The 25,472-nt window shown below is 38.2% G+C and overlaps 1 protein-coding gene across 3 annotated transcripts in view; it reads left to right on the plus strand.

Moving 5' to 3' along the window:
- The window catches only part of SMURF1 (SMAD specific E3 ubiquitin protein ligase 1), a 78,925-nt gene that overhangs the window by 29,345 nt on the left and 24,108 nt on the right, over positions 1–25,472 (plus strand). For all 3 annotated transcript variants that reach the window (XM_084886601.1, XM_084886602.1, XM_084886603.1), the window contains exons 2-3: positions 22,810–22,848; positions 23,909–24,017. In XM_084886601.1, the coding sequence (XP_084742727.1) occupies positions 22,810–22,848; positions 23,909–24,017 (148 nt within the window). The remainder of the gene's footprint in view (positions 1–22,809; positions 22,849–23,908; positions 24,018–25,472) is intronic.

Below are 25,472 nucleotides of genomic sequence, written 5' to 3' on the forward strand. Positions count from 1 at the left end.
TCTTTTTTAATTTATTTCAAATGCACACCATAATATATATTATATCTCTTTCGCTGGTAACATTATATTAAAATAGTCTTTGAGCTTGCCTGGACATGGATTTGCAAAATAAGACAAACTAAATTATTGTGTATTTTTGTATGTAAAAAATTTTCCTTTCAGTGTAAGATTAAAATGCCTGGACCCTCTGATGTGGAATTCCCACCTCTGTTTACAAAAATTGATTGTACATCCTGTCACAAATTAAAAATATGTATTGTATTTTAGTTTGAAATTTATGTATGTCTCCTGTAGTGTATTATTTGCATGTCTAAACCTCCTTGCCAAATATGAGCCAGAAACACTGTATTGCAGTTTTTAAATTAGAGGAAACTGCATGTTAAATTCTTACCTCTACTTCCCCTTCCCCTCAGATTTCTTCAGGACACAATAGTAGCATTGCTTCTTATCAAGAATAACATTCATTGCTAACTTAAGACAATTGAACTGAGTTATAAAAGGAAAGCAAATGGCTGAAACATTTATTGTGTGATCAAAATTTGGTTACCTCTTCCTCTAATTAATTATTAAAGTAAAAAACTGGAGTAATTACTAAGTAAAGAATTCTTTTTCCTGCAAGCTTTATCTCTGCCCATTGTTTCTTAGATTCAGATTTAAATTTTGATGAATATTATCTTTCATCTCTTTTTTATTCTACTCTGAATATTCTTGTTGCTTCATAGAATGTCTAAATTTTATCAAGAAATCTCCCTATTTCAATCTCAGTTTGATCATTGATAGAATGTTTTTAGTATTAACTTATAAAGTATGACTATGAGTTAATGATTGTCATTCAAACAAAGATATAAAATTTATTCAAATAAATGTGATTCTTTACACAAGTCACCTGAGAGGGCTGAATATATATTTCTATAACATTGGGCTCAGAATATGCAACTGCATTCTTAAATTGGGATGCTGGTTGCTCTCTTTATTTCTTACTAGATAGTGTGAAAGTGCAACATCTTTCCAGCACTAAACTCATGGATTTCCTGCCATCTGGCCTATTATTAACCTCAGTGTATTTACAGGAATGTTTGAGTATTTATTAAATATGATCCTGGACCAATTGTTTAAGATAAAAAGCAGAGTTGCATTTAGTTTCAAGCATAATCTGCTTCAAACCCTTTGAACACAGGAAATAAATGTCTGTACGTCCATTCTGTCCCAACTGATTAAGTTGTTACAGCCCATGTATTTACCATGTACTCTTTTCCCTTTGGTGTTATTTAGTTCAAATGCCTGAGTAGACTCTGGACTTTGTAGAAACTGGGATTGTGGGTTAAACTAAAGAGATTTAACTTGACAGTTTTTAAATAGATCTTATCCTGTATATTTAGAAAGAGTACACTTGAAGTTGTCCCAGAGACTTCCTACACTAGCTTTATTTTATTTATTTTTTTTGGACTCTTTTTCCCTCCCACATTTTGATTGGGTGGTTTGTGTTTCCTTATACTTCAAATTGCTGATTTGATTATCAGCCTCATCTAGTCTACTGTTGATCCCCTGTAAATTATTCTTCATTTTAGTTAGTGTATCCTTTGATTGTGACTGTTTTTTTTTTTTTTTTTATGGTTTGTATGTCCTTTTTATGCTGTTGAAGTTCTCGCTAAGTTCCTTGAGCATCCTTATAACCACTGTTTTAATGGTTTAGCTTGCCTCCATTGCATTTATTTCTTTTTCTGGATATTTATTATTTTCTTTCATTTGGGACCTGTTTCTTTTTCTTCATATTTTGGTTGCTTCCCTATGTTTGTTTCTATGTATTAAGTAGAGCTGCTATGTCTTCCAGACTTGGTAGAGTGGCCTTGTGAAGTAGATGTCCTGTAGGGCCCAGGGGTACAGCCTCCCCAGTCACCTGAACTGGACGCTCCAGGTGTGCCCCTTTGTCAGCTGTGTGCACTCTCCTATTATAGTTGAGCTTTGATTGCTATTAATGACACTGAGAAGGATTGACCCCCAGGCCGATCAGCTGTAAGGACTGGCTCTGACTACAGAGGAGTTGCTGTGCAGGAGCCGACCCCATGGAGCAGGACTTGCTTCAGTGGGGCTTTGGTGATCACCAAGTCCACCCTTGAGAGTCACTCATGGAGATGGTAGGGTTGTAATCCAGTAAAGTCTGAAGCTGTCCACTGGATGCACTGGCTCTGGGGCCTCCTGGGAGGTGCAAAGTCAGCCTCTGCCTGTGCCTTGCCCAGAGTGACCTGACATGAGCTACAAAGTGAGCTGTAGATGGCTGTTAATTGTGCTGGGCTTGGAGATGCCCAAATGAGGCCAACCTGTAAACTGAGTCCACCTGCCACTAGTGCCACACCGGGGGCCATTTAGCAAGAGGTACAGAGTATGCAGAGGCCAGATGCCACCTAACTACCAGAAGCTGGGAGACCAGCATCTCTTCGCATCCCTCAGGAGAAACCAACTTTCTTGTCACCCTGATCTCAGACTTCTAGTTTCCAGAACTGTGAGATAATAAATTTTCTGTTGTTAATGCCACCCTATCACTTGTTATGGCAGTTCTAGAAAACTAATGAAGAGGTACATTTCTCTAATTTGAGATCTTTAAGAAAATATATTCTTGCCAAAACCGGTTTAGCTCAGTGGATAAAGCGTTGGTCTGCGAACTGAAAGGTCCCAGGTTCGATTCCGGTCAAGGGCATGTACCTTGGTTGCGGGCACATCCCCAGTGGGGGGTGTGCAAGAGGCAGCTGATCGATGATTCTCTTTCATCGATGTTTCTAACTCTCTATCCCTCTCTATTCCTCTCTGTAAAAAATCAATAAAATATGTTAAAAGAAAGAGAAAGAAAGAAAGAAAGAAAGAAAGAAAGAAAGAAAGAAAGAAAGAAAGAAAGAAAAACATTCTTTCAGGTCCTGAATATAACTTTGAGTATCTAGCCCATTGCTTGTATGAAGTAGTAGGTAGGCAGTTGATAAGTATTTATTTATTTATTTATTTATTGGTTGGTTTTTAATTGAATTTATTGGAGTGACATTTGTTAATTAAACCATATAAGTTTCAAGTGTACAATTTAATAAAACATCATCTGCACAGTGAATCATCACAATTCAATCATCACTTAAAATCAAGTCCTCATCTATCCCCCCTTACCCACTTATACCTCCCAACCTCTTTCCCTCTATCACCATTCTGGTTTCCATATCTATGTGTCACATATATATATTGCATGATCCCTTCACATTTTTTCACTCAGCCACCCAATCCCCCTCCCCTCTGACACCTGAGAGTCTGTTCTATGTATCTATGCTTCAGCTTCTGTTTTGTTTATTAAATTACTTTGTTTATTAGAGTCCACATATAAGTGAAATCATGTGATATTTATCTTTTTCTGACTGGCTTATTTCACTTAGTAAAATTCTCAGGTCCATCCATGCTATCACAAACATACTATTTTTTCCTTATGTGACCGAGTAGTATTCCATTGTGTAAATATACCACAGCTTTTTATCCACTCACCTACTGATGGGCACTTGGGCTGTTTCCAGATTTTGGCTATTGTAAATTATGCTACAATGAACATAGAGGTGCATATATTCTTTTGACGTAGTGTTTTGGGTTTCTTCAGATATATTTCCCGAAGTGGGATTGCTGAGTCAAAAGATACTTCCTTTTTTAATTTTTTGAGGAAACTCCATACTGTTTTCCACCAGTGAATGTCCTCTTTGGAGAAGTGTCTCTTCAGATTCTTTGCCCAGGTGTGGATAATACCAGACCCGACAGTAAGTAGAAAGAGACTATTCAGAAGATTCTTGTTATTCATGGTAGCTGTGTTCCATAAGTTGCCACAAATACTACACCATCGCTCCTAAGAAATACAGGATTTGGTTCCTGTGAGCCTCTGCCCACATTTTCACCAACTGATCAATACATAAGCTTGTTTCATATGTGCATCTGTTTAAAGACATTTAATACTAGTGGCCCGATGCATGAAATTCATGCAAGGGATGGGTATTCCTCAGCCTGGCCTGCACCCTCTCCAATCTGGGACTCCTCAAAGGATGTCCTACTGCCAACTTACAGGGATCGGGCCTAAACGGGCAGTCGGACATCCCTCTCACAATCTGAGACTGCTGGCTTCAGCCGCTCACCTGCCTGCCTGCCTGCCTGATTGCCCCTAACCACTCTGCATATCAGCCTGCTCACCTCCAACTGCCCCCCACCACCAGCCTGCTCACCCCCAAATGCCCCTCCTACTGGCCTGCTCGCCCCCAACTGCCCCCCCCTGCTGACCTGCTTGCCCCCACCTTCCCTCCCTACTGGCCTGCTCACCCCCAGCTGCCCCCCTGCTAGCCTGCTCACTCCAAACTGCCCCCTCCCCCACTGTCCTTATCACCTCCAACTCACTCCCACTGACGGCCTGCTCACCCCCAACTTGCTCCCCTGCTGCTCTGCTTTCCCACAATGGCCCCTGCAGACTCATCCTGGCCTGATCACCCCTAGGCGACCCAATGCCCCAGCCCCTCTTTTTTTCCTTTTTCTTTCTTTATATCTTTTTTTTTTTTTTTTTTTTTTTTTTTTCAGCACCTCCTTGAGTGAAGGTCAGGGTTGGCTGGAAACAAGTATCTAGGATTTATTATCTTGTATAATTCAAACTTTGTAGCCTTGAGTGGAGGCCAGGGCCAGCCAGGGCGGGCAGGAAGCTTGGCTTCCTCCATTGCCAGGGTAACCCAAGCTTCCTGCTTGCTCCAGCTCCATGGCCGGCCACCATCTTGGTTGGGTTAATTTGCATACTCGCTCCTGATATGGTTTGGCATAGATGAGTGATGGTTAATTTGCATGTTTCTCCTTTATTAGTGTAGATGTATTGTTGAATCGTTAACATTTAACTCAAAGCCGCCGAAGCCGGTTTGGCTTAGTGGTGGAGCGTCGATCTGCGGACTGAAAGGTCCCAAATTCGATTCCGGTCAAGGGCATGTACATTGGTTGCGGGCACATCCCCCATGGGAGGTGTGCAGGAGGCGGCTGGTCAATGTTTCTCTCTCATTGACGTTTCTAGCTCTCTATCCCTCTCTCCTTCTCTCTGTAAAAAAATCAATAAAATATATTTAAAAAAAGAACAACACATTTAACTCAAAGCCAACAGCACTGTAAGTCATGCCTGAATGAAGTGTATCTAACACGTATTTTTTTCACATAAGGCTCAGCACAGCCTTCTTGAATTTAGGAATAGTAGATTGCACTTCAATATTATACATAGGGGCTATTTAAAATAGCACCAATAAAAAGCATCAAAATTGAAAAAGGTGGCATTAACCAAACCTCAGAAAGGACACTTGTTTATATATGAGATTTGAAACAATAGGCAGAATGTCACCTTCTTCATCCATAGCTGAGAATGTGTACAGTGGGTAGGTAATTCACATTTCTTATCACTGCATATGTCTGTGAATGACTAGGAAAGTGCCACAAGTGTTGATTTGGGGGTTACAAATAAATTTTAACAATTAGGCAAATTCAGAGTCCCTGTATAATGAGGATCAACTGTACTAAAAGCCTGGATTGGAGTCCCAAACCCCTCCCTCTCCCCTCCCCCCCTGAATAGTCATGTTCTCTTAAGCAAATTACTCAACTTCTCTATGTCTGCTTCCATATTTGTAAAATGAAGATAAATATTGCATACAGCAGAAGTTTGTGAATTTAAGTGAGTAAAGTTGTTATCACATTGCCAGGCATTTTTGATAAGTGGTGTTTGTAATATTAAGATAAGTTAATAATAGCAACTATTTTTTAAGTACCTATTTTGATGCTCCTAATAACCCTGAAAAGAATGGAGTATTATCTCTATGGTACAGATGAGCAAAATTACGGCCCAGGGAGATTGGGTAGTTTGCTCCATGTTAGCCATTTATATAGCTGAGTTGGAATTTGAACGCAGGATTTGATAATTTCAAAATCTTTTGGCCCACTATAGTGAAGAAAGATTATCTATGGCTTCCAGTCCCCAATAATCCAATCGGGATCTAACATCTAGGGGAGGAGAGAAGGTAAGTAGGCAAAGAGAAATGAATGGGGAAGGACAGAAGTTATACTCGCTGCCCAGAGTGGGAGAAACCAGGGCAGAGGCAGAGCCCACAGTGATCCAAGTGACGAGTTGTGGGATGCAGAGTCACAGACATAGGATCATTTAGATTGGAGTAGAAGCCAAGGGGTCCAGAAAGAACAGAGGCCGTAGTTAGGGTTCAGCTGGGACAGGACCTGGGCACAGAACATTTGCATTTGAGGGAGAGGGTAAATTTCTGTTGGTCGTCTTCCCAGCTCTGAAACTGGACTTGTAAAGAATAGCACTTATCATTGCTTTCCTCGTATGTATTTCCGGCCTTCCTAAGTCCTTACATCCAGAAACATTGGCATTTGTGAAAGTTCCTTGCTTCTTAAGTTCTCCAAAGGACTGATCTACAAGTGCTGTTTGCTTCAAAGTCTTATTCCAGAGATATGGGTCCTTCCTTTGGGTGGTTTTGGAGAAAGGCTTCTCATACTCACAGAGTTTGTAGGTGGAGTGAATTGGGAACCATCCAGTTCGCATTGAGCATTTGGTAATAAAAGCCTCCCAAAGGCACTTTCCACTCGCCCCTCCCAACAGTGGCAGAGAGACTTTCTGAGTCAAGGCTGAGCAGTGCTGTGAATGCCCAAACCCTCAGGGAGACACATGGAAGTTTTCTATGATTTCTGCTTGTAGTCTGCAAATATTTTTCAGTAGACTACAACATAGCAATTTGAGAGGAATGCTTCATGGTGTTTATTCTTGTGGAATGATTATTTCTTACATCTGGTTCAAGCTTGGCGAGCATGCATTGCATGGATTTCACCAAATTTTGTTTATATTAATATCCATATAGTAAATAAATGAATAAGTTGTCAAAAACTAGGATAGTATTGGGGGGATATATTTTTCTTACTTCATGAATCTCCAAGAAGTTTTTCCATTGAGGTTATTATGTACATACAGTCTGGGAGCAGGAAGGAATTGTATTTCATTTTGCAAGTGGTGCTGAGCTCATAGGTTTATGTGTAAAAGAGTTACAAAATGAAGAGTGTTTTACTCATTGATCCAACAAGTAATTATTTCATAATTAAAATTAATTAGAAAAGAGAAGCCAGACCCCATTGTTACTCAGACATGACACAAGAGTTGCCTGGAATTGAGCTATAGCATTGGGCCTGGAAAGAATAGATTTAAGCTGCTACAAAAGATGAATTGATAGGACTTGATGAGTAATTGAATGTGGGTAAGCAAAAGTGATCTATCTGTTAGGCACTATTGTTGGATTTCCTTGTTAATGCATTTTGTTTGTCGAACTAAACTGTAAACTCTTTGGGAGAGACAGTACATTTCCTGCTCCTTTTGTATTAGATGCCCATTATTTTTTTATTCCTGTTTAAAGAACTTATTTAACACATCTCATTCCACACAACATGGCATTTTAAACAATGACCTCTAACTCTATGATTTGTCTTATGAAAACCAAAGACCGCTCACATTAGTCTTCAAATTACTGTTGCATTTTATTTCTTTCTTGAGATGTAATTATTGTACTATAAACTTTACCCATTAAAATATACAATTCAGTATTGTTAGTCTATTCACAGAATTGTATAACCATCACCATCTAATTTCAGGATATTTTCATCGCCCTCAAAATAAACCCTACACACGTTAGCAGTCCCTTCCTAGTCCCTTTATCCCCCATCTAAGCTGCTATCCCCCATCTACTTTCTGTATCTATAGATGCTTTATTAGTTTATTTGGGCTACTCTAACAAAATGCCACAGACTGGGTGCATTATAAACAAGAAACATTTATTTCTCACAGTTTTGAAGGCGGGGAAGTCAAAGAGCAAGGTGCTGGCCATTGGGTGTAAATTCATATAATTGAATAGTAGTTGGCAACAAAAAGAAATGAAATGATACTTGCAACATGAGTAAACCCCAAAAACATTACACTAATTGAAAGTCATAAGGTCACATATATTATATGAATCCATATTTATGAAATGTCCAGAATAGAGAAATGCATAGAGTCAGAAAGTAGATTAGTGGTCGCCATGGGGCTGGAAAAAGGGGGAATAGGGAGTGGCCACTTGGGGTACTATGAAAATGTTGTGACATTAAATGGTGATGATGGTTATACAATTCTGACTAAACCAATAGCATTGAATTGTATTCACATTTTAAAAGTATGAGTTTTATGGTTTGTGAATATTCTTAACAAGTTGTTGTATTTGAAAGTGTATACTTAACAAGACACCACAACTTTACATCGTTCATTCTCTAGTTAGAAGCAAGATCTGGCAGATTTCCCTTTTTATTTTTTTTAAAGTCACATTTGTTTGCTTTTTAAAAAATATGTGTTTCTCTGGATTATTCTGGCTTCTTTATGTTGCATGTCAATTTCCCAACATAATTAAACCTTTTCAAAGCACACTGTATGGGAGTATGGCACAGATGGGAGAATGGCCTTGGGCTCCAGAGTCAGAGTCTTGAGGCTGTGTGGTCTTGGGCAAGTAATTTAATCCTGATTTCCTTATCTGTTGTGAACTCTAGGTAAGGTATAATTTGTATCCAACCAGTGTTGTTTTATGTCAGCTCTGCTTGTGGATGCTTGTACAGCTGTCTTAATCTATGGAAGGGAGAGAGCTTGATGAGCTGGGAGGAATGCTTACCTTTTGATATTCATGATTACCCTGGAAGAAGGTTTTTGCTTACTCTGGGACTGACATCAGAGAAATGACACATGAGAGATCCCATTGGTCTCTCCCATTGAAGTTTCAACAGTTTGAACACCTATAACTTAACAAAGGATTCCCTGCTTAATGTACAAGCAAGCCTGAGAGATCCATGCAGTGAAACATCTAAATGTGTGCAAATGGGAACAAAAGGGAGAGGCAAGAAAGGGAAGGTCTCAGATCATCCACAGACACAGCCCTGCAGCCAGGAGTTCATGGCGGGGCCAAAGAGGAGAGAAATCTGGTTGTGCCTGGCGCTCCCTTCAGCTAGGAAGAGCAAAGAAATTTGGTAAGCATTCCTGCAGGAGTGGGTAGTACAGGCTGCAGTTGAGCCCACAGACCTGGGAAGGACACAGCATGGGGGTGCAGCCGCAGTTCTTAGGTGGTCAGTATTTCAACAGAGAAACAAAGCTACAGCTCCTTAGCCTCCTTTGCCCTAGTGTCAGGTTGTGGCACACATTTATCTGCAGACCCAAGAACTGATACTACGGAATCGCTTTCTTTCCTGAGTCAGGGTGCAGGGGGGGCCCAGTGGAAGTCTAAGGCCACCAATACTAGGAAGGCAAAACAGCAAAGAAGCCGGCCAGTTCCCCAGCCCAGCCCAGCCCAGCCCCATGCATTGGGCTGTACTGACAGCATCATCTGGCTGGGGTGGGGAAGAAGTACTGGAATTTCAGAAAGCTAAAAACTTGTGATTCAGTGCCACCTACTGGAAAATAAGAGAAAGGCCTCTTCCTATTAATCAGCTAGAGAAATGCCTTTCTTAAATAGATGCCCAGACAGAGAAGGGATTCATCAAATACCATGAGTAACCAGGTAGGCAAGCAGTTCAAAAAGAAAATGAAACTAAAACAAACTAAAAGACCTGGATATCTATAATAATAAAAGCACAATATGCTAATTAGACCAGACATCCTTCTGGATGACCTTCCAGACAAAGCCAAGGCTGCAAGGCCCAAGGCAGAGGTGGCTGCCGTGGCAGGCGGGGGTCAAGCTCCTTGCACAAATTTCATGCATCGGGCCTCTAGTATTAATATAAATGACATAGAATTCAAGATTGCAGTTTTGAAAATACTCAGCAAGATGTAAGAAAGTGCAGCTAGGCAATTTAATGTGCTCAGAAAACAAAACAAGTACTTTATCAAAGAGATTGAAATTTTTAAAAAGAGCCAAACAGCCTGGCCAGTGTGGCTCAGTGGTTGAGCATCAAACCATGAACCAAAAAGGCATGGCTTGACTCCTGGTTAGGGCACATGCCCAGATTTCCAGTTTGATCCCCAGTTAGGGAGCTTGCAGGAGGCAGTTGTTTGATGTTTCTGTCTTATATAATGTTTCTCTTTCTCTCTCTTTCTCTCTCTCTAAAATTCAATTTTAAAAAAAAATAGAACCAAACAAATTATGGAGATTAAGAACTCAATAAATAACAAGAAAGAACTGGCACCCTGGCCAGTGTGGCCCAGTTGGTTAGAGCATTGTCCCATGCACGAAAGGGTTTTTACAGGAAAGGGTTTTGCGGGTTCCTTTCGCAGTTAGGGCACATACCTAGGTTCCATGTTTGATCCCCAGTCCGGGCATGTTTGGGGGGCAACAGATTGATGTCTTTCTCTCTTTCCCTCCCTCCTTCCCTCCCTCCCTTCCTTCCTGTCTAAAATCAAAAATACAATATATCCTCAAGTGAAGATTGTATATATATTTCTAATATATATATTAGAAATCTAAGAATGAAAAGGAGGGAAGAAGAGAGAAACTTGAGAAAAAAATAAAAAAGATCCCGGCTGGTGGTTTAGTGGTTAAGCATTGGCCTATGAACTACCCAGTCAGGGCACATGCCTGGGTTCTGGGCTTGATCCCTAGTAGGAGGCAAGCAGGAAGCGGATGATCAGTGATTCTCTCTCATCATTGATGTTTCTATCTCTCTCCCTCTCCCTCTCCCTTCCTCTCTGAAATCAATAAAAATATTTTTTAAATAACTTTATGAAAACCATCTGACTTCATCAGAAATAGCAATATAAAATAATAGGCATACCAGAAAAAAGAAAAAGAGACAAGGGAATGGAGAGTCTATTCAAACAAACAGTTGAAAACTTGCCAAACCTATGGAAAGCGCTAGATCCTCAAATCCAAAACACAAACAGAATACCTACTTAGTTCAATCCAAAAAGGCTTTCGTCAAGGCACATTGTATTAAAACTGTCAAAAATCAATGACAAAAAATTCTGAAGGCAGCTCAAAGAAAGTAACCTATAAAGGAAATCCATTAGATTATCATCAGATTTCTCAGCAGAAACTCTATAAGCCAGAAGATGGTGGAATCAAATATTCAAACTACTGAAAGAGAGACACTATTAGCCATGAATAATACATCCAACAAAGTTATCCTTTATATATGAAAAGGAAATAAATACTTTTCCAGACATACAGAAGCTGAGAGAATTTACCACCATAAAACTTCCTTTGCAGGAAATCCTCAAGGGGGTTATTCTATCTGAAACAAAGAACAAAAGGTCACAAAACTATAAGTAAGATCACCAACAAACTTACAAGGCAAATGGATAATTTGTGATGATAAAAACATGAAAGGTTTGGTAATAAAGGTCTGAATTTGCTAAGGAGGATGAAGAGCAGATGCATTAAAAAGAAAGACTATTGTATATATGAAACTTTCTTTTTCATAGACCTAATAGTAAACACACAGACACACACTCACACACCAAAACAAACAAACAAAAAACCCTGAGACACAGAGCTTCCAGAAAACAAAAGATAAAATGGCTATAGGAAATCCTCATACATCAATAATTACCCTAAATGTAAATGGATTGAATTCAGAGTAGCAGATTGAATCAAAAAACAAAACCCAACCATATACTGCCTTCAGGAGACACATCTAAGCTGCAAAGACAAAGTGAAAGAGTGAAAAATGATTCTCCAAACAAATAATATCCACAGAAAAAGAGGTATAGCCATACTTATATCTGACCAAACAGATTTCAAGATAACAAAGGTTACGGGAGACAAAGATGGACATTTTATAATGATAAAGGAGACACCACATCAAAAACACACAACACTTAATATATGTGCACCCAATCAGGGAACACCAAAATATATAAAACAATCCCTAACAGAACTAAAGGGAGAAACAGACAAAAATATAATCATGGTTGAGACCTTAATTCTCCATTGATGGCTCTAAATAGGTCATCCAAATAGAAAAATCAATAAAGAAATATTGGCTTTAAATGGCACATTAGACCAAATGGACATAGTTGACATTTACGGAGCCTTTCGCCTCAGAACATTGGATTATACATTCTTCTCCAGTGCCTATGGAACATTCTCAAGGAATGAGCATAAAATTAGCCTCAAAAATATTCAAAATTGAAATTATACCAAGTATATTCTGTGACCACAATGCTTTGAATTAGAAATCAATTGGGAAAAGAAAGTAAACCCACAGATATGTGGAAATTAAACAACATACTACTAAAAAATTACTGGGTCAAAGAACAAATAAAAGGTGAAATCCAAAGTTATAGAGAGACAAACAAAAATGACAATACGATATCAAAATTTCTGGGATGCACCGAAAGCATTAATAAGAGGGAAGTTTATATCACCACAGGTCTATCTCAAGAAACACAAGACGCCGAAACCCGTTTGGCTCAGCGGTAGAGTGTCGGTCTGCGGACTGAAAGGTCTCGGGTTCGATTCCAGTCAAGGGCATGTATCTTGGTTGTGGGCACATCCCCAATAGGGGATGTGCAGGAGGCAGCTGGTTGATGTTTCTCTCACATCGACATTTCTAGCTCTCTATCTCTCTCCCTTCCTCTCTGTGAAAAATCAATAAAATATATTTTTTTAAAAGAAACACAAGAAATCCTAAGTAAACAATCTAGCATTCTATATTAAAGAACTAGAAAAAGAACAAAAGCAACCCAAAGTGAGCATAGGAAGGAAATAATAAAAATTAGAGCAGAATTGAGTGAAATATAGAACAAAACAACTATAAAAATTAATACAGCAAAGAGCTGACTCATTGGAAAGATTAATGAAATTGACAAATCCTTGGCTAAGGAAAAAAGAGAAAAGACTCATGAACAAAATCAGAAACTAAAGGTTACCACAGGCCTCACAGATACACAAAGGATCATACTAGAATACTGTAAAAGACTACATGCCACCAAATTCACTAACTTGGAACAGAGAATAAGTTCCTAGAAATGTATAACGTTCCTAAACTGAATCATGAAGAATCAGAAAATCTATATAGACGGATAAACAGTGAGGAAATTGAAACAACCATCAAAAACCTCCCAAAAAATAAAAATCCAGGACCAGATGATTTCACTAATGAATTCTAACAAACATTCAAAGATTTGATACCCATTCCCTCTCAAACTCTTCCAGAAAAGTAAAGAAGGCAATATTTCCTAACATTTTATGAAGCCAACATAACCCTAATACCAAAACCTGGCAAGGATAATACAAAAAAAGAAAACTACAGACCAATATCTGATGAATACAGATGCAAAATCTCAAACAAAATACTAGCAAGTTGAATACAAAAATACATTAAAAAATAATACATCACAATCAAGACCTAGATGTTATCTCTAGGGAGGTGACCTTATGTATCTGCTATAAATGTCTTGTTTGTTCAGCTATCTGTCTCAGTTTTCCTATTTCACTTTTCCTGGCTTACTGGCCTGTCTCAATATAACATAGTAACCAGCTCATGGAATTGTATTGAATAAATGCAGTCATGCATGTCAGATACTTAGCTTAGTTCCTAATTAATTACCTTGTAAAAATATTAAGAAAATTTTAGCTATCAGTTATACTAAGGGGAACTAGATTGTATTTTTAAAGTTTCACAAAACAATGGCAAACTTTTCAGCCCTTCCAAACTGTCCACTGTGATTCCATTGATGGGTTTCATCAAACGTTTTGGCAGAGGTGTTGGTCAGATGGTTGCCTAGGAGACAGTCTGCTTTCCAGGGCGCTTTTAGAAGCTCAAATTGCAAACTGCTCCTTAGTTTCTGGTTATAAAATCACTGTGTGCTTTTCAGGAGAAGAGATGCTAGACATTTGGGGCTGACTGACGTGTTGGAGTTAATAAACATTGTCTTTGCATATGGCATTTGAATAGAAAAATAAACATGTTTAGGGAGAAAACATTGATAGTTAACTGATCTAGGAACTGATTAATTTTTGGAATGTAATGATTTTTCCTTTTTTTTTAAAATTTATCGGGGTGGTACAGGTTAACAAAATTATACAAGTTGCAGGTGCACAATTCCACAACACATCATCTGTATATTGTATTATGTGTTCACCACCCCAAGCCAAGTCTTCCATCACCATTCATACCCCTACTAGAGGCCCGGTGTGTGAGATTCATGCACTGGTGGGGGGGGGGGGGGGGCGCTGCGGGGATCAGCCCCTGCGAGAGCACCGCTGATCCCAGTCAGCCTAGCAGCTGTGGACCCGCCCTCTGAGCAGCTGCTCATGCTGTGAGAGCACCGCTCATCCTGGTCAGCTGAGCGGCACTCCCATTGTGGGAGTGCACTGACCACCACGGGGCAGCTTCTGCATTGAGCATCTGCCCCTGGTGGTCAGTGCACATCATAACAACTTGTCAACCAGTCGTTCTGGTCATTCTGCTGTTCAGGCACTGGGCTTTTATTATATAGGATACCCTCCTCCATCTTCTCCCTCTTCCCCCTCCCCACATTGTTGTCCAAGTCCATGAGTTTTTCTTCTTTTTTTTTCCTTTTTGTTCAAATCCTCCACTACTCCCACTCCGCTCCACACACACACACACACACACACACAGCTATTAGCTGTATAGTTATTTGAGTCTGCTTCGATTTTACTTATTCGTTCACTTTGTTCATTAGATTACACCTAAGAAATCATATGGTACTTGTCTTTCTCTGACTGGCATTTCTATTATTTTAAATATTTAGGTAAAACTTTTTCTAATGAAAACCTGAATTTTCTTCCTATGTTCTAAGGTAGGGGTGTCGAACTCAATCAGAGAAGGGGCCAAAATCTAAAATCCAGCCTAAATCGTGGGCCGAATGGTTTACTGAACAGTCATAAACTGACAATGTCATAAACTGACAGCGGAGTGCAGTGATGACAGCGCGGTGCGGGCCACATTGCAAGGCCTGGCGGGCTGGATTTGGCCCGCGGGCCTTGTGTTTGACACATGTGTTCTAAGGCAAAGAAATGTGCTCCACCTGTAGAATTACTTGCACTCTTGTTACGTTTGTTCCACTCTAACATGGTTGAAAAGCATTCCATTTGGTTGATTTGAGGCAGAAACATGATCTGGACATAAAAGTTATTCTAAAAGACAGACTTTAAATGACATACCTTTCTTATCTTCCTATAATACTTGGGAGGAAATCAAACAACAGGAAATTGCTTTCTGTGAGACCTGTCTTCTTCCTTCACCCAGTGAGAAGTCAATCCTGTGGGTCCTGCAGGGCAAACCCAGGGTGTCAAGAAAAGCAACATTTTAAGATTAAAATATAAAAATTAAATATGCCCCTTAGTTATAAATTTTCTTAGAATGTAATGACCTAATCAGTCCTTGGAAATAATCCCTCAAGATGTAAAAATGACTGTTCATTAATGAGGGCTTTGTTCAAACAAAAAGTTCCATATGCCCTCTGGACTTGACTTGTTTTTTTAACATGTACTTTATTTTTCCCTCGTTGCACTATTACTTCTGGTTTGAAACTGCAGGGGAACGTTTTGTTTTCTTAGTGCCAACCAAATGTCACTAACAATACCATAAGGAAGAGCGTAAACCATTTCTGAAGAACAGGATCTGTCAGGCAGCAGTGTGTGTGCAAAGCTGCCCGGCCTGGACTCCTGGTGGCGAATGGGATAGCAGTCAGACACACCATTGTGGAGGCTCTAGCAAAATGATCTCATTCATTCATTCATTTATTCATTCAAATACTTATTGCAACAAATATTGGCCGCATTTAATTCCTGTGCTCCATGCTAGGAATATAATGGTTTAGAAGAATAGTCTCTGCCTTCTTGGTGCTTATATTCTAGTGAATAGCTAATTAAAAAGAAAAAAGGTAGTTACCTAGTTCATTTATTCAGCAAACATTTTTAAAGTAATCTGGATACAGTAGGAAATACAAAAGACACAGTCCTTGTTCCAGTGGACGTTTTTGTAGGGGAGAGGCAGACATGAAACAGCATATACATAAATAGAGGCTTTCATTTCAAACTCTGATAACAGCTGTGATGCCACTGCGATAGTGTAACATGAGATGGGTAAAAAGGGGGTGGCTACTGGGTCTTTCTGGATCATAGTAATTTCACTGTAAAGTGGAAAAAGTGATACCTGCCCTGTATGTCCACTTGCCTCATCCTGTCAGTAAAGACTCTAAAGTCACAATAATGCCTTAGTGTTTGCAGCTGATGGGGACTTGAGGGGACAGGCAGAGGAGCCGGAACAGACCCTAGTCCTTGGAGCCAAGCTCTGCCTCAGGGGAAAGGCAATTTCTGCCACAGCAGCCCTGCCTCACCCCTCAGGGTGTGGGAGTATGAGCTGAAGTTGGTCATACTTTTTTTATGGTTTTTAAAATTGATTTCTGGGAGAGGAAGGGAAAGATTTAAAATTAATTATTTCAGTTTTATGAAAACCCCACTATATTGTTCTTATTTTTTAAATTTTGGCACAGAGTGACAGTGGGAAACAATGGCCTGAATGAAGCTTCACTGAGAAAGAGGGCCTGGCCTGCCCACAAAGACAGACACAAAGAGAGAAAGATTGCTAGTGGATTGAGTAGCAAGAAGAATTGCCTAGAGGTAGTACGTAGTGATGGCCAGGGCCCAGAGGAGCGGAGACAATGAACTGAACTATACTTTGTTTTTTATTTTGTATTTTTGTAAATTAAATTGATTAGGGTGACTTTGGTCAACATGAACCTATAGGTTTCAGGTGTGGGGTTCTATCAATATGTTACAAGATCTGTATATTGCCCTGTGTGCCCACCACCCAAAGCCAAATCTTCTCCTGTCACTTTATATTAGGACCCCCTTCTCCCCAACCCTGTTCCCGCTGGCAACCACCACACTGTTTGTGTTCATGACTTCCAGTTTTATATCCCACATATGAGTGAAATCATATGGTTCTTAGCTTTTTCTGACTGACTTATTTCACTAAGCATAATGCTCTCAAGGTCCATCCATGTTGTTGCAAGTGGCACTATTTCATCCTTTCTTATGGCCGAGTAGCATATTGTACTGAACTATACTTTAAAGAATAGTGAGAGGCAAAAGTGATACTAGAGGATGGGACACTTGAAAACCCAGGAGAAATTTAGATTTGCGGTAAAATAAATACAGAGCCATTGAAAATTTTGAGCCTCAGAACACAAAAATGTCATGTGAAAGGATGGATCTGGCGGCTGAATGTAGTGTGAGTTAGGGAGGGCACTGATGCTCTTAGAATAACTGCAAATAGGTGAAGCCCAGAACAGGAGAGTGAGAACAGAAAAAGGAAAGGAGAAGATCAAGAGACTTTTAGTGAAAGAAAAGACAGGACTTGGTGACACATATAAACATAAGAAAAGAGGGGGTAAAAGTTACAGCCACAAGAAGTATTTGGGGGATCCTTGTTTTTGTCAGGGGCCTGGTAAAGAAGTTTGCTTTACTAATTGAATGTAGAAGTTAGCAAAACACTGCCCTTCTGTGTACTTTGAGATGCTAAGTGAACATTACATAATTTGCTCTTACTCTTTCTCCAACATCAGGGATCTCTGGTATGTGATTAAGAAGTATCACTTACAAGAGTTGGAATTGAAGCAGCCATGCAGTGGTCTACACTGAAAAACTGAGCTTCGTTTTCTATAAATTTTGTTCATTGTTGTATCCCAGAGCCTAATTTATAATTGGAGTATAACATATTTGTTTAAAAATTAGTGGTAGATTCAGATAATGTGGGATTTTTGTGCTGTGTAATAAATTGTCTTTTATCATTACATCCCTTAGAGTGGACAAAGAGAATTCTATCTCAATATCACAAAGTTATTCTAGTAGGAGAAATCATATGCCATTAACTAAACTAGAATTAGTATGACCCTAAGTGAACTTTGCACCAAACTGAGGCAAAATTCTTTTCATGCTGACACTACTTAGAGCTTCTCCACCTTGCGATATAACCAAATTCCTCTGGAGCCTTAAATGAAAACATTGCTAGTCTTGTAAATATCAACAAATCTTGTAAATATCTCTTTTTGAGATATTATGGGAATTTTTTCAGTCAGAAGCAATCCAACCACAGGATCTCAGAAAAACGAGGGCCCAGGGCTGGTGGATAACATTTGAGGCTGGAGATGAGGTAGGTCAGGTCAGAAAATGACATCTAGAATTTTGCAACAGGAAACCACTGTGGAATTTTTTTAAAGGAATGAGACATGAGATTTAAATTTTAAAAAGTACTTTGTGATAGCTAATTTTGGAGCTTGAACAAGGGTGGAGATGGCAAAAAGTCAACATATGTGAGAGATTGAGAAGCACAAGCATGGCATAGGGATTTCTGGCTTGTGCGGTGGTGGGTGTTGCTGCTGCTCTCTGAAATGAATCTTGGGAGAGGACCAGGTGTTTAGGCAGGAGGGTAAGCTTCAATTCTGTTTTGGACAGTTTGGGTTTGATATGAGAGTCTTTGAGACATTCAGAGCTGTGGGAAAGTAAAGGGAAGCTGGTCCATTTGAGGAGAATTGAAAAGATGGCTGATTTAAAATTAATGTAAGAAAAACCTTTCCTATATTCAAATAACAATTAGAAAATGCAATGAAAGGAGCACTTCCATTCACAATAGTAACAAAAAAACAAAACATTCAGGAGTAAACCCAATTAGAAATGTGGAAAACTTTTATAAAATACACTAGAACTTCATTTCTCCATAAGTCAGTGGGGAAAGAATAGTCTTTAAAAACAAATGGCAATGGTAAGATAGTATGTACACATATAATACCTTAATAAAAAATGAAAAGAAAAAAAAATGGTGTTGTACAATGCATATCCACCTACAAAGAAATGATATGGACCCTTCTCATATCCCACACATAGATCATAGACCTGAATATCTGTTAAAGAGTAATTTAAGAGTAGAGTAGCTAGAAGTATTTAAAAAGCTAAAAGTACAAAACTCTTAGAAGAAAATATAGGACTAAATCTTTATGACCTTTGGTAAGGCAGAGCCTTCCTGGACATGATACCAAAGCACAGCAACCAAAGAAAATAGATAAATTGGATCTTATCAAAATTAAAAACTTTGCTGCTTTGAAGAGCAACAGCAAGAAAGTAAAAAGACAACCCACAGAATGGGAGAATATTTACAAATCTGATAAGTATATTTTATATTTAGATGAAAGGCAAATAATTAGTTAAAAATAGGCAAAAACATCTAAATAGAAATTTCTCCAAAAATATCAGTAGCTAATAACCACATGAAAAGATACTCAAAGTCATTGGAGAAATGCACATTAAAACTATTGGGTCGGCAACTAAGTAATTGCGGATTTTTTAAAAAAGAATTTTTTCATGGAACTAAATAACTTTATTCTGTAATGTATTGCCCATTTTGATCAATGACCTTTTGCCATCTTTCAGGCAGCATCATAATCCCACGTTCAAAAAACTTCTGGTTTTTATTAGCAAAAAACTGAATCAGGTACGATTTGACATCATCATCATTATTGAAATTTTTACCATTCAAGGAGTTCTGTAAAGATCGAAACAAAAAGTAATCAGATGGTGCAAGGTCAGGACTATATGGTGGATGTGGCAAAACATCCCAACCAAGCCCCATTAATTTTTGCCGAGTGACCAAAGATGTGTGTGGCCTTGCATTGTCATGATGGAATACAACACCTTTTCGATTTGTCAATTCGGGCCGCTTTTCTTCAACTGCATTGTTTAATTTCATTAGTTGTTCAATGTAGACATCAGAATTGATCGTTCGGTTGGGTGGTAAGAGTTCAAAGTAGACAATTCCTTTGTAATCCCACCAAACTGATAACAAAACCTTCTTTTGATGAATATCAGCTTTTGATGTTGTTTGAGTTGGTTCACCTGGCCTGCTCCACGATCTTTTCCGCTTGATATTGTTGTAAACAACCCATTTTTCATCGCCAGTTATCAGTCGTTTTAAAAATGGATCATTTTCATTACGTTTCTTTAGCAAATCGCAGCTGCTAATTTGCGTTAACTGTGATTCTTTAATTTCGTGAGGAACCCATGTATCGAGTTTTAAAACATAGCCAAGTTGTTTTAAGTGATTTTCAATGCATGTATGTGATACATGAAGCTTCTCTGCAATCTCACGTGTTGTACTGTGACAGTCTGAATTGATTATTGCTTTGATTAGGGCGTCGTCAACTTCAACTGGACGACCAGAGCGTTTTTCATCTTTGAGTGAAAAATCACCAGAACGAAATTTGGCAAACCAATTTTGACACTGCCGTTCTTTTAAGGCTTCGTCACCATAAACAGCACATAACTTTTTATGAGCTTGCGATGCGTTTTCCCTTTGCGGAAATAAAAAAGCAAAATATGACGAAAATGTTCCTTTTGATTTTCCATTTTTCAACGAACGCCAAACGAAAACTACAAAACAGATCAAAAAACTTTTTTTACTGATTAACAGCTGAATAGCCAACTATCAAATAACAAAATGTGTTTTACATTTGTACTACGTCTGCAAACCTAAAAATTCAACTGAAGCATATATGTGTGAAACCCGCAATTACTTAGCTGCCGACCCAATACATATATAAAACCACAGAGGCAGATGATAAATATTAGTTGAGGATGCAGAGAAATAAAAAACTCATAACTGCTGGTGGGAATATAAAGTGGTGCAGGTATTGTGGGAAACACTGACAGTTCCTCAAAGTGTTAAACATTCAACTCAGCAACTCCACTCTGTCCACACAGCAACTTGTACAAGCATCATTCACAATAACCAGGGGACAGAAACAACCCAAATGTCCATCTATTGATAAATAGTAAAGGAAATGTGTTTATTCATACAATGGAATACTACTCAGTTATGAGAAGAAATGGATTCATAATACAACATGAACTTTAAAAACATGCTAAGTGAAAGAAGGCAGTTACAAAATACCATATACAATATTATATAATTCAATTTATATGAAATGTCCAGAATAGGCAAATCTACAGAGACCTAGTGATTGCCTTGGACTGGCAAGATTTGAGGTTGAATGAAGAGTGACTGCTAATAGATGGGTATGGGATTTCTTTAGGGGATGATGAAAATGTTCTAAAATTGATTGTGGTGATGGTTGTACAAACCTGTGAGCATACTAAAAACCATTGAATTGTACTGTATATACATTAAATGGATAAATTGTATAATATATTAATTATACCTTGATAAACCTGTTATATAAAAATACAGTAAGTGAAAAGTTTGTAGAATATATGTATTATATGAATGTATTTTTTAAATAATATATTTGTAAGTTCATAGCAAAACACTATATTCTCTAAAGTTATCAAAATTGCCCTCTGTGGCTCAGTGGAATAGAGCGTAGTCCCATACACCAAAAGGTCGCAGGTTCGATTCCAGGTCAGAGCACACACCTAGGTTTCAGGTTCAGGCATGTACAAGAGGCAACAAATTGATGTTTTTCTCTCTCTCTCTTCCTCTTTCTCTCCCTTCCTCTCTCTAAAATCAATAAGCATATCCTTGGGTGAGGATTTTAAAAAATAGCAAAATTTGTGAAGCAATGTAAAAGGGACATCAGTGTATATTTACCCTTGCAATAGTAGCTTTAATCATGTAACTGACCTGGTGTTAAAATTTCTTAATAGTAATTGATACCACGTAATTAATAAGATAACAACAATAACATTTATTCTACGTGCCAACGTTTTGCTAAACTCTTAATATGTTTTGCTGTTTGTTTTTCACAACACCAATGTTTTCTATTGCTCTCCCTTGCTTTCTGTTCTCCAACATATTGAAGTTTACACTTACAAAATTGTATTATTTATCAGAAATGAACAATTTCTTTTGTTCTTAATAATAGCTAAAAGGTATTTATGTGACCTTGAGTAGTTATAAGAGCATATTGATAAATCTATCTGTATGTGTTTAAGTAAGATTTTAAGAAATTCGAACTAAAACATTTTATTATTTATTTATTATAGTTGATTCCCAATTGAAGGAAAAAACACTTTTTACGTTATTTTATTATTATTATTATTATTATTATTATTATTATTTATTTTAGAGAGGAAGGGAGAGGGAGGGAGAGAAAGAAACATCAATGATAAGAGGAATCATTGATGGGCTGCCTCCCACACTCCCCACACTGGGAATCGAGCCTACAAACCCGGGCATGTGCCCTGACTGGGAATCGAACCATGACTTCCTGGTTCATAGGTTGACGCTCAACCACTAAGCCATGTCAGCTGGGCGAGAAAACACTTTTTAGTTACTTGACAGTTTTTTGTTTAATGTAGTATTAAATTTGAAAGGCAATTAACAAAGATAATTTTTAGAATCTTTTTTTTCATTGTTTATATAGACTGTCTCAGTCAGTTTGGGCTGCTATAACAAAATACCATAGACTAGATGGTTTAAACAATAAACATTTATTTCTCACAGTTCTGGAGACTGGAAAAGCCTAAGATCAAGGTGCCAGCAGAACTGGTTCTTGGTGAGGGGCTTCTCCCTGGCTTTTAGACGTCGTCTTCTGACTATACCCTCACATGGAGAGCAAGCTCTGTGGTCCCTTCTTATAGGAACACTGACCCCATTATTAGAGCCCTAATCTCATGACCTCATTGAAACCTAAGCACCTCCCAAAAGCCCCACATCCAAATGCCATCACATGATGGAAAGGGCTTCAACATGGGAATTGGGGTGGTACGGGACAGTTTAGTCCATAGCAACCTGCAATGATGAAAACCTTGTTCATAAATGCTAACCCTAGCATTTTTTGTTTGTTTTTAGTATTATGTGCCAAGAACCTTGCAAAGAAGGACTTCTTCAGTAAGTAAACACCCATTTTTGCTCTCTTACAATATTAATATTTTTCACATATTTCTGAAATTTTAAACTCATTAAAAACACTGGGTGTATTCTCCTAAAAATTCTTCCCTTACTGGATAGAAATCCATGGTCTGACAAACTTCATTTCCCAATTGACTACAACATAGACTCAGCTCCAAGGCAGAGAATTTATAACTCAACAAGAAAAACTCCCTCGTCCCCTATTTCAGCCACACCCAGTTTTCTCTGTCTTTCCACCCATTAATACATTACTTTCTGCTGAATAAAGTGTTCTCAGCTCAAATACAGATGAGAATTTTTTCTATAAAATAGCCGCAGTTAAGTAAAATTGTTAGTCAAATTTTATAAATTAAATCATATTTTAAAAGTCTTGTAATTAAAGGAATTATGAAAAATAGAGGATCCTTTTCTAAAGAAAGGACTCACCCCTTAATTCAAGAAATTCACCTACTATAAAGTAGGTGCTTGCAGCTTAAAATTCTTCACCTTTTTCCTGATCCTCACAAGCGCACTGCTCAGTTCAGTTATTCACACTTTAAGGATGAAGACACGTAGGCTCACAGGCTTTATTCAAGTAGCTGGGAAGCTCCAGAGCGTTGGCTCTCATCCACGTCTGCTCTAAAACCTTTACCTTGCCACCGCTCTGGTCCTGTAACCTGTCTGATTTATTTAGGACTCGGTGAATACTTGCTTCCAGAGTTAAAATTGACAGTCAGTAAATAAGATTTCTAAGTATGACTTTTTAGAAAGCATAAATACAATTAATTATAGATATATTTTCCTTCATTTAATTAGCCCCCCTTAGTGATCATCAAAAATGGTAATTTGAGTTTAAGCCTATTTTTTATAGGGTGTGTCTTTTTTCCTAGCCTCTAAAAATCTGAGAGTGATGTCATCCCAAGTTTCCATTCTTAGAAAGCTAAATAGATGGAACTGACCTTAAAGTAGAGAATAAAGTCAACCAGGGTTAACTACTTAACCTGTAAGACTGTGTTCTAACATCACACTGATAGATCTATGGCTGTCCCCTCTTCTCCAGGACTCCCTGACCCCTTTGCAAAGATTGTTGTGGATGGATCTGGGCAGTGCCACTCAACAGACACTGTGAAAAACACATTGGACCCAAAGTGGAACCAGCACTATGATCTGTGAGTTGAATATTCTGTAAGCCATTTGGGAGCAGCAGGACAGTAGGTATCCTGCTTTTAAGAGAAGCGTTTCATTTTTTTTTAAAGGATTTGTAACTTGTTATTGATAACAAAGTATGGCAAATTAATACTGCCTCATTTTAGAATTCATGTACTTGGAAGTTCTTGTGTTAGACATTTTTATATATTTGTGTGGTTTACTTCTCTAACTGTGATCTTCTGAGACTTTTCAATCAACTGGCCCATTCTAGCAGAAAAAAGGGGGCTTAGTTCAGTCTTCTATATACTAATTTTTCAGTGAAACCCTAAACCTGGTTTTAGAATTTTTATTTTAAAAATACATTATCATCATATTTATCTATTATGCAAATACACGTTGTATATATTTCTGTTTATTTTTTTAATTCTGCTTTTTAGTTCAAATATATTTTCTATAAGAGAAAATATAGTTTGATATGATTGAATGTATATAAACCTATGTACCATCAAACAATTTCTTGTACTTGTTCATAAAATGAATTGCACTTTGAAACCCACTATTTTATATGCACTTATGTTTTCATGTTTCTGCTAAGAAATTTTTATCAAAGTAATACTGAATGACTATTGGTTTTTTAGTAACACAAATTAAACTGGGTTTGGATGGGATTTTTAATAGCTGGATTCTAAGGCTCACTTTTAGCGATACTTAGGTGCCATAAGGGGCCTGGAAAGTGATTGTCAATTCTTGTCTTGAAAGCTCCCCACTTTGGTTGACATGCACTGAGAGTAAGTGGGAGGTTAATGTCTGAGTTAGTACCCATTAGTGATTTTTAGATGGATCTACAAGTTTATAGGTGGTCCTCTATTGCAAACTAGTATTCAATAGTAAACCTAACACTAGTAGAGATTTATAATCATGTCACTGAACTTTGGACCTAATAAAATATAGTAAATCTTACCCCAGCCAGTTGGCTCAGTTGGTTGGAGTGTCATCCCATCCTGTACACCAAAATGGGAATCGAACCTAGGTTGTAGATTCGATTCCCAGTTGGGACTGGAACAGGAGGCAACCAATCGATGATTCTCTCTCTCGCAAATCAATAAACACATCCTCAGATGAGAATTTTAAATAAATAAATATATATAAGTCTCTATTAGATTATAACTTTATGTGGTTATCTATATTTGCTTCTTACATAACTGTTATAGTTCTTTTCCCAGCCCATTGAGATTAAAAGACCTATATTTATTGAATACCTGCCACATGTGGAATATAGAACCAATATTATTTTTATTTGTTTTAATATATTTTATTGATTTCTTTTACAGAGAGGAAGGGGGAGGGATAGAGAGTTAGAAACATCGATGAGAGAGAAACCGATCAGCTGCCTCCTGCACACCTCCCACTGGGGATGTGCCTGTAACCAAGGTACATGCCCTTGATCATAATTGAACCTGAGACCCTTCAGTCCA

The sequence above is a fragment of the Pipistrellus hanaki genome (genome assembly GCF_964339955.1).
Source record: "Pipistrellus hanaki genome assembly, chromosome: 5".
Lineage (NCBI taxonomy): Eukaryota > Metazoa > Chordata > Mammalia > Chiroptera > Vespertilionidae > Pipistrellus > Pipistrellus hanaki.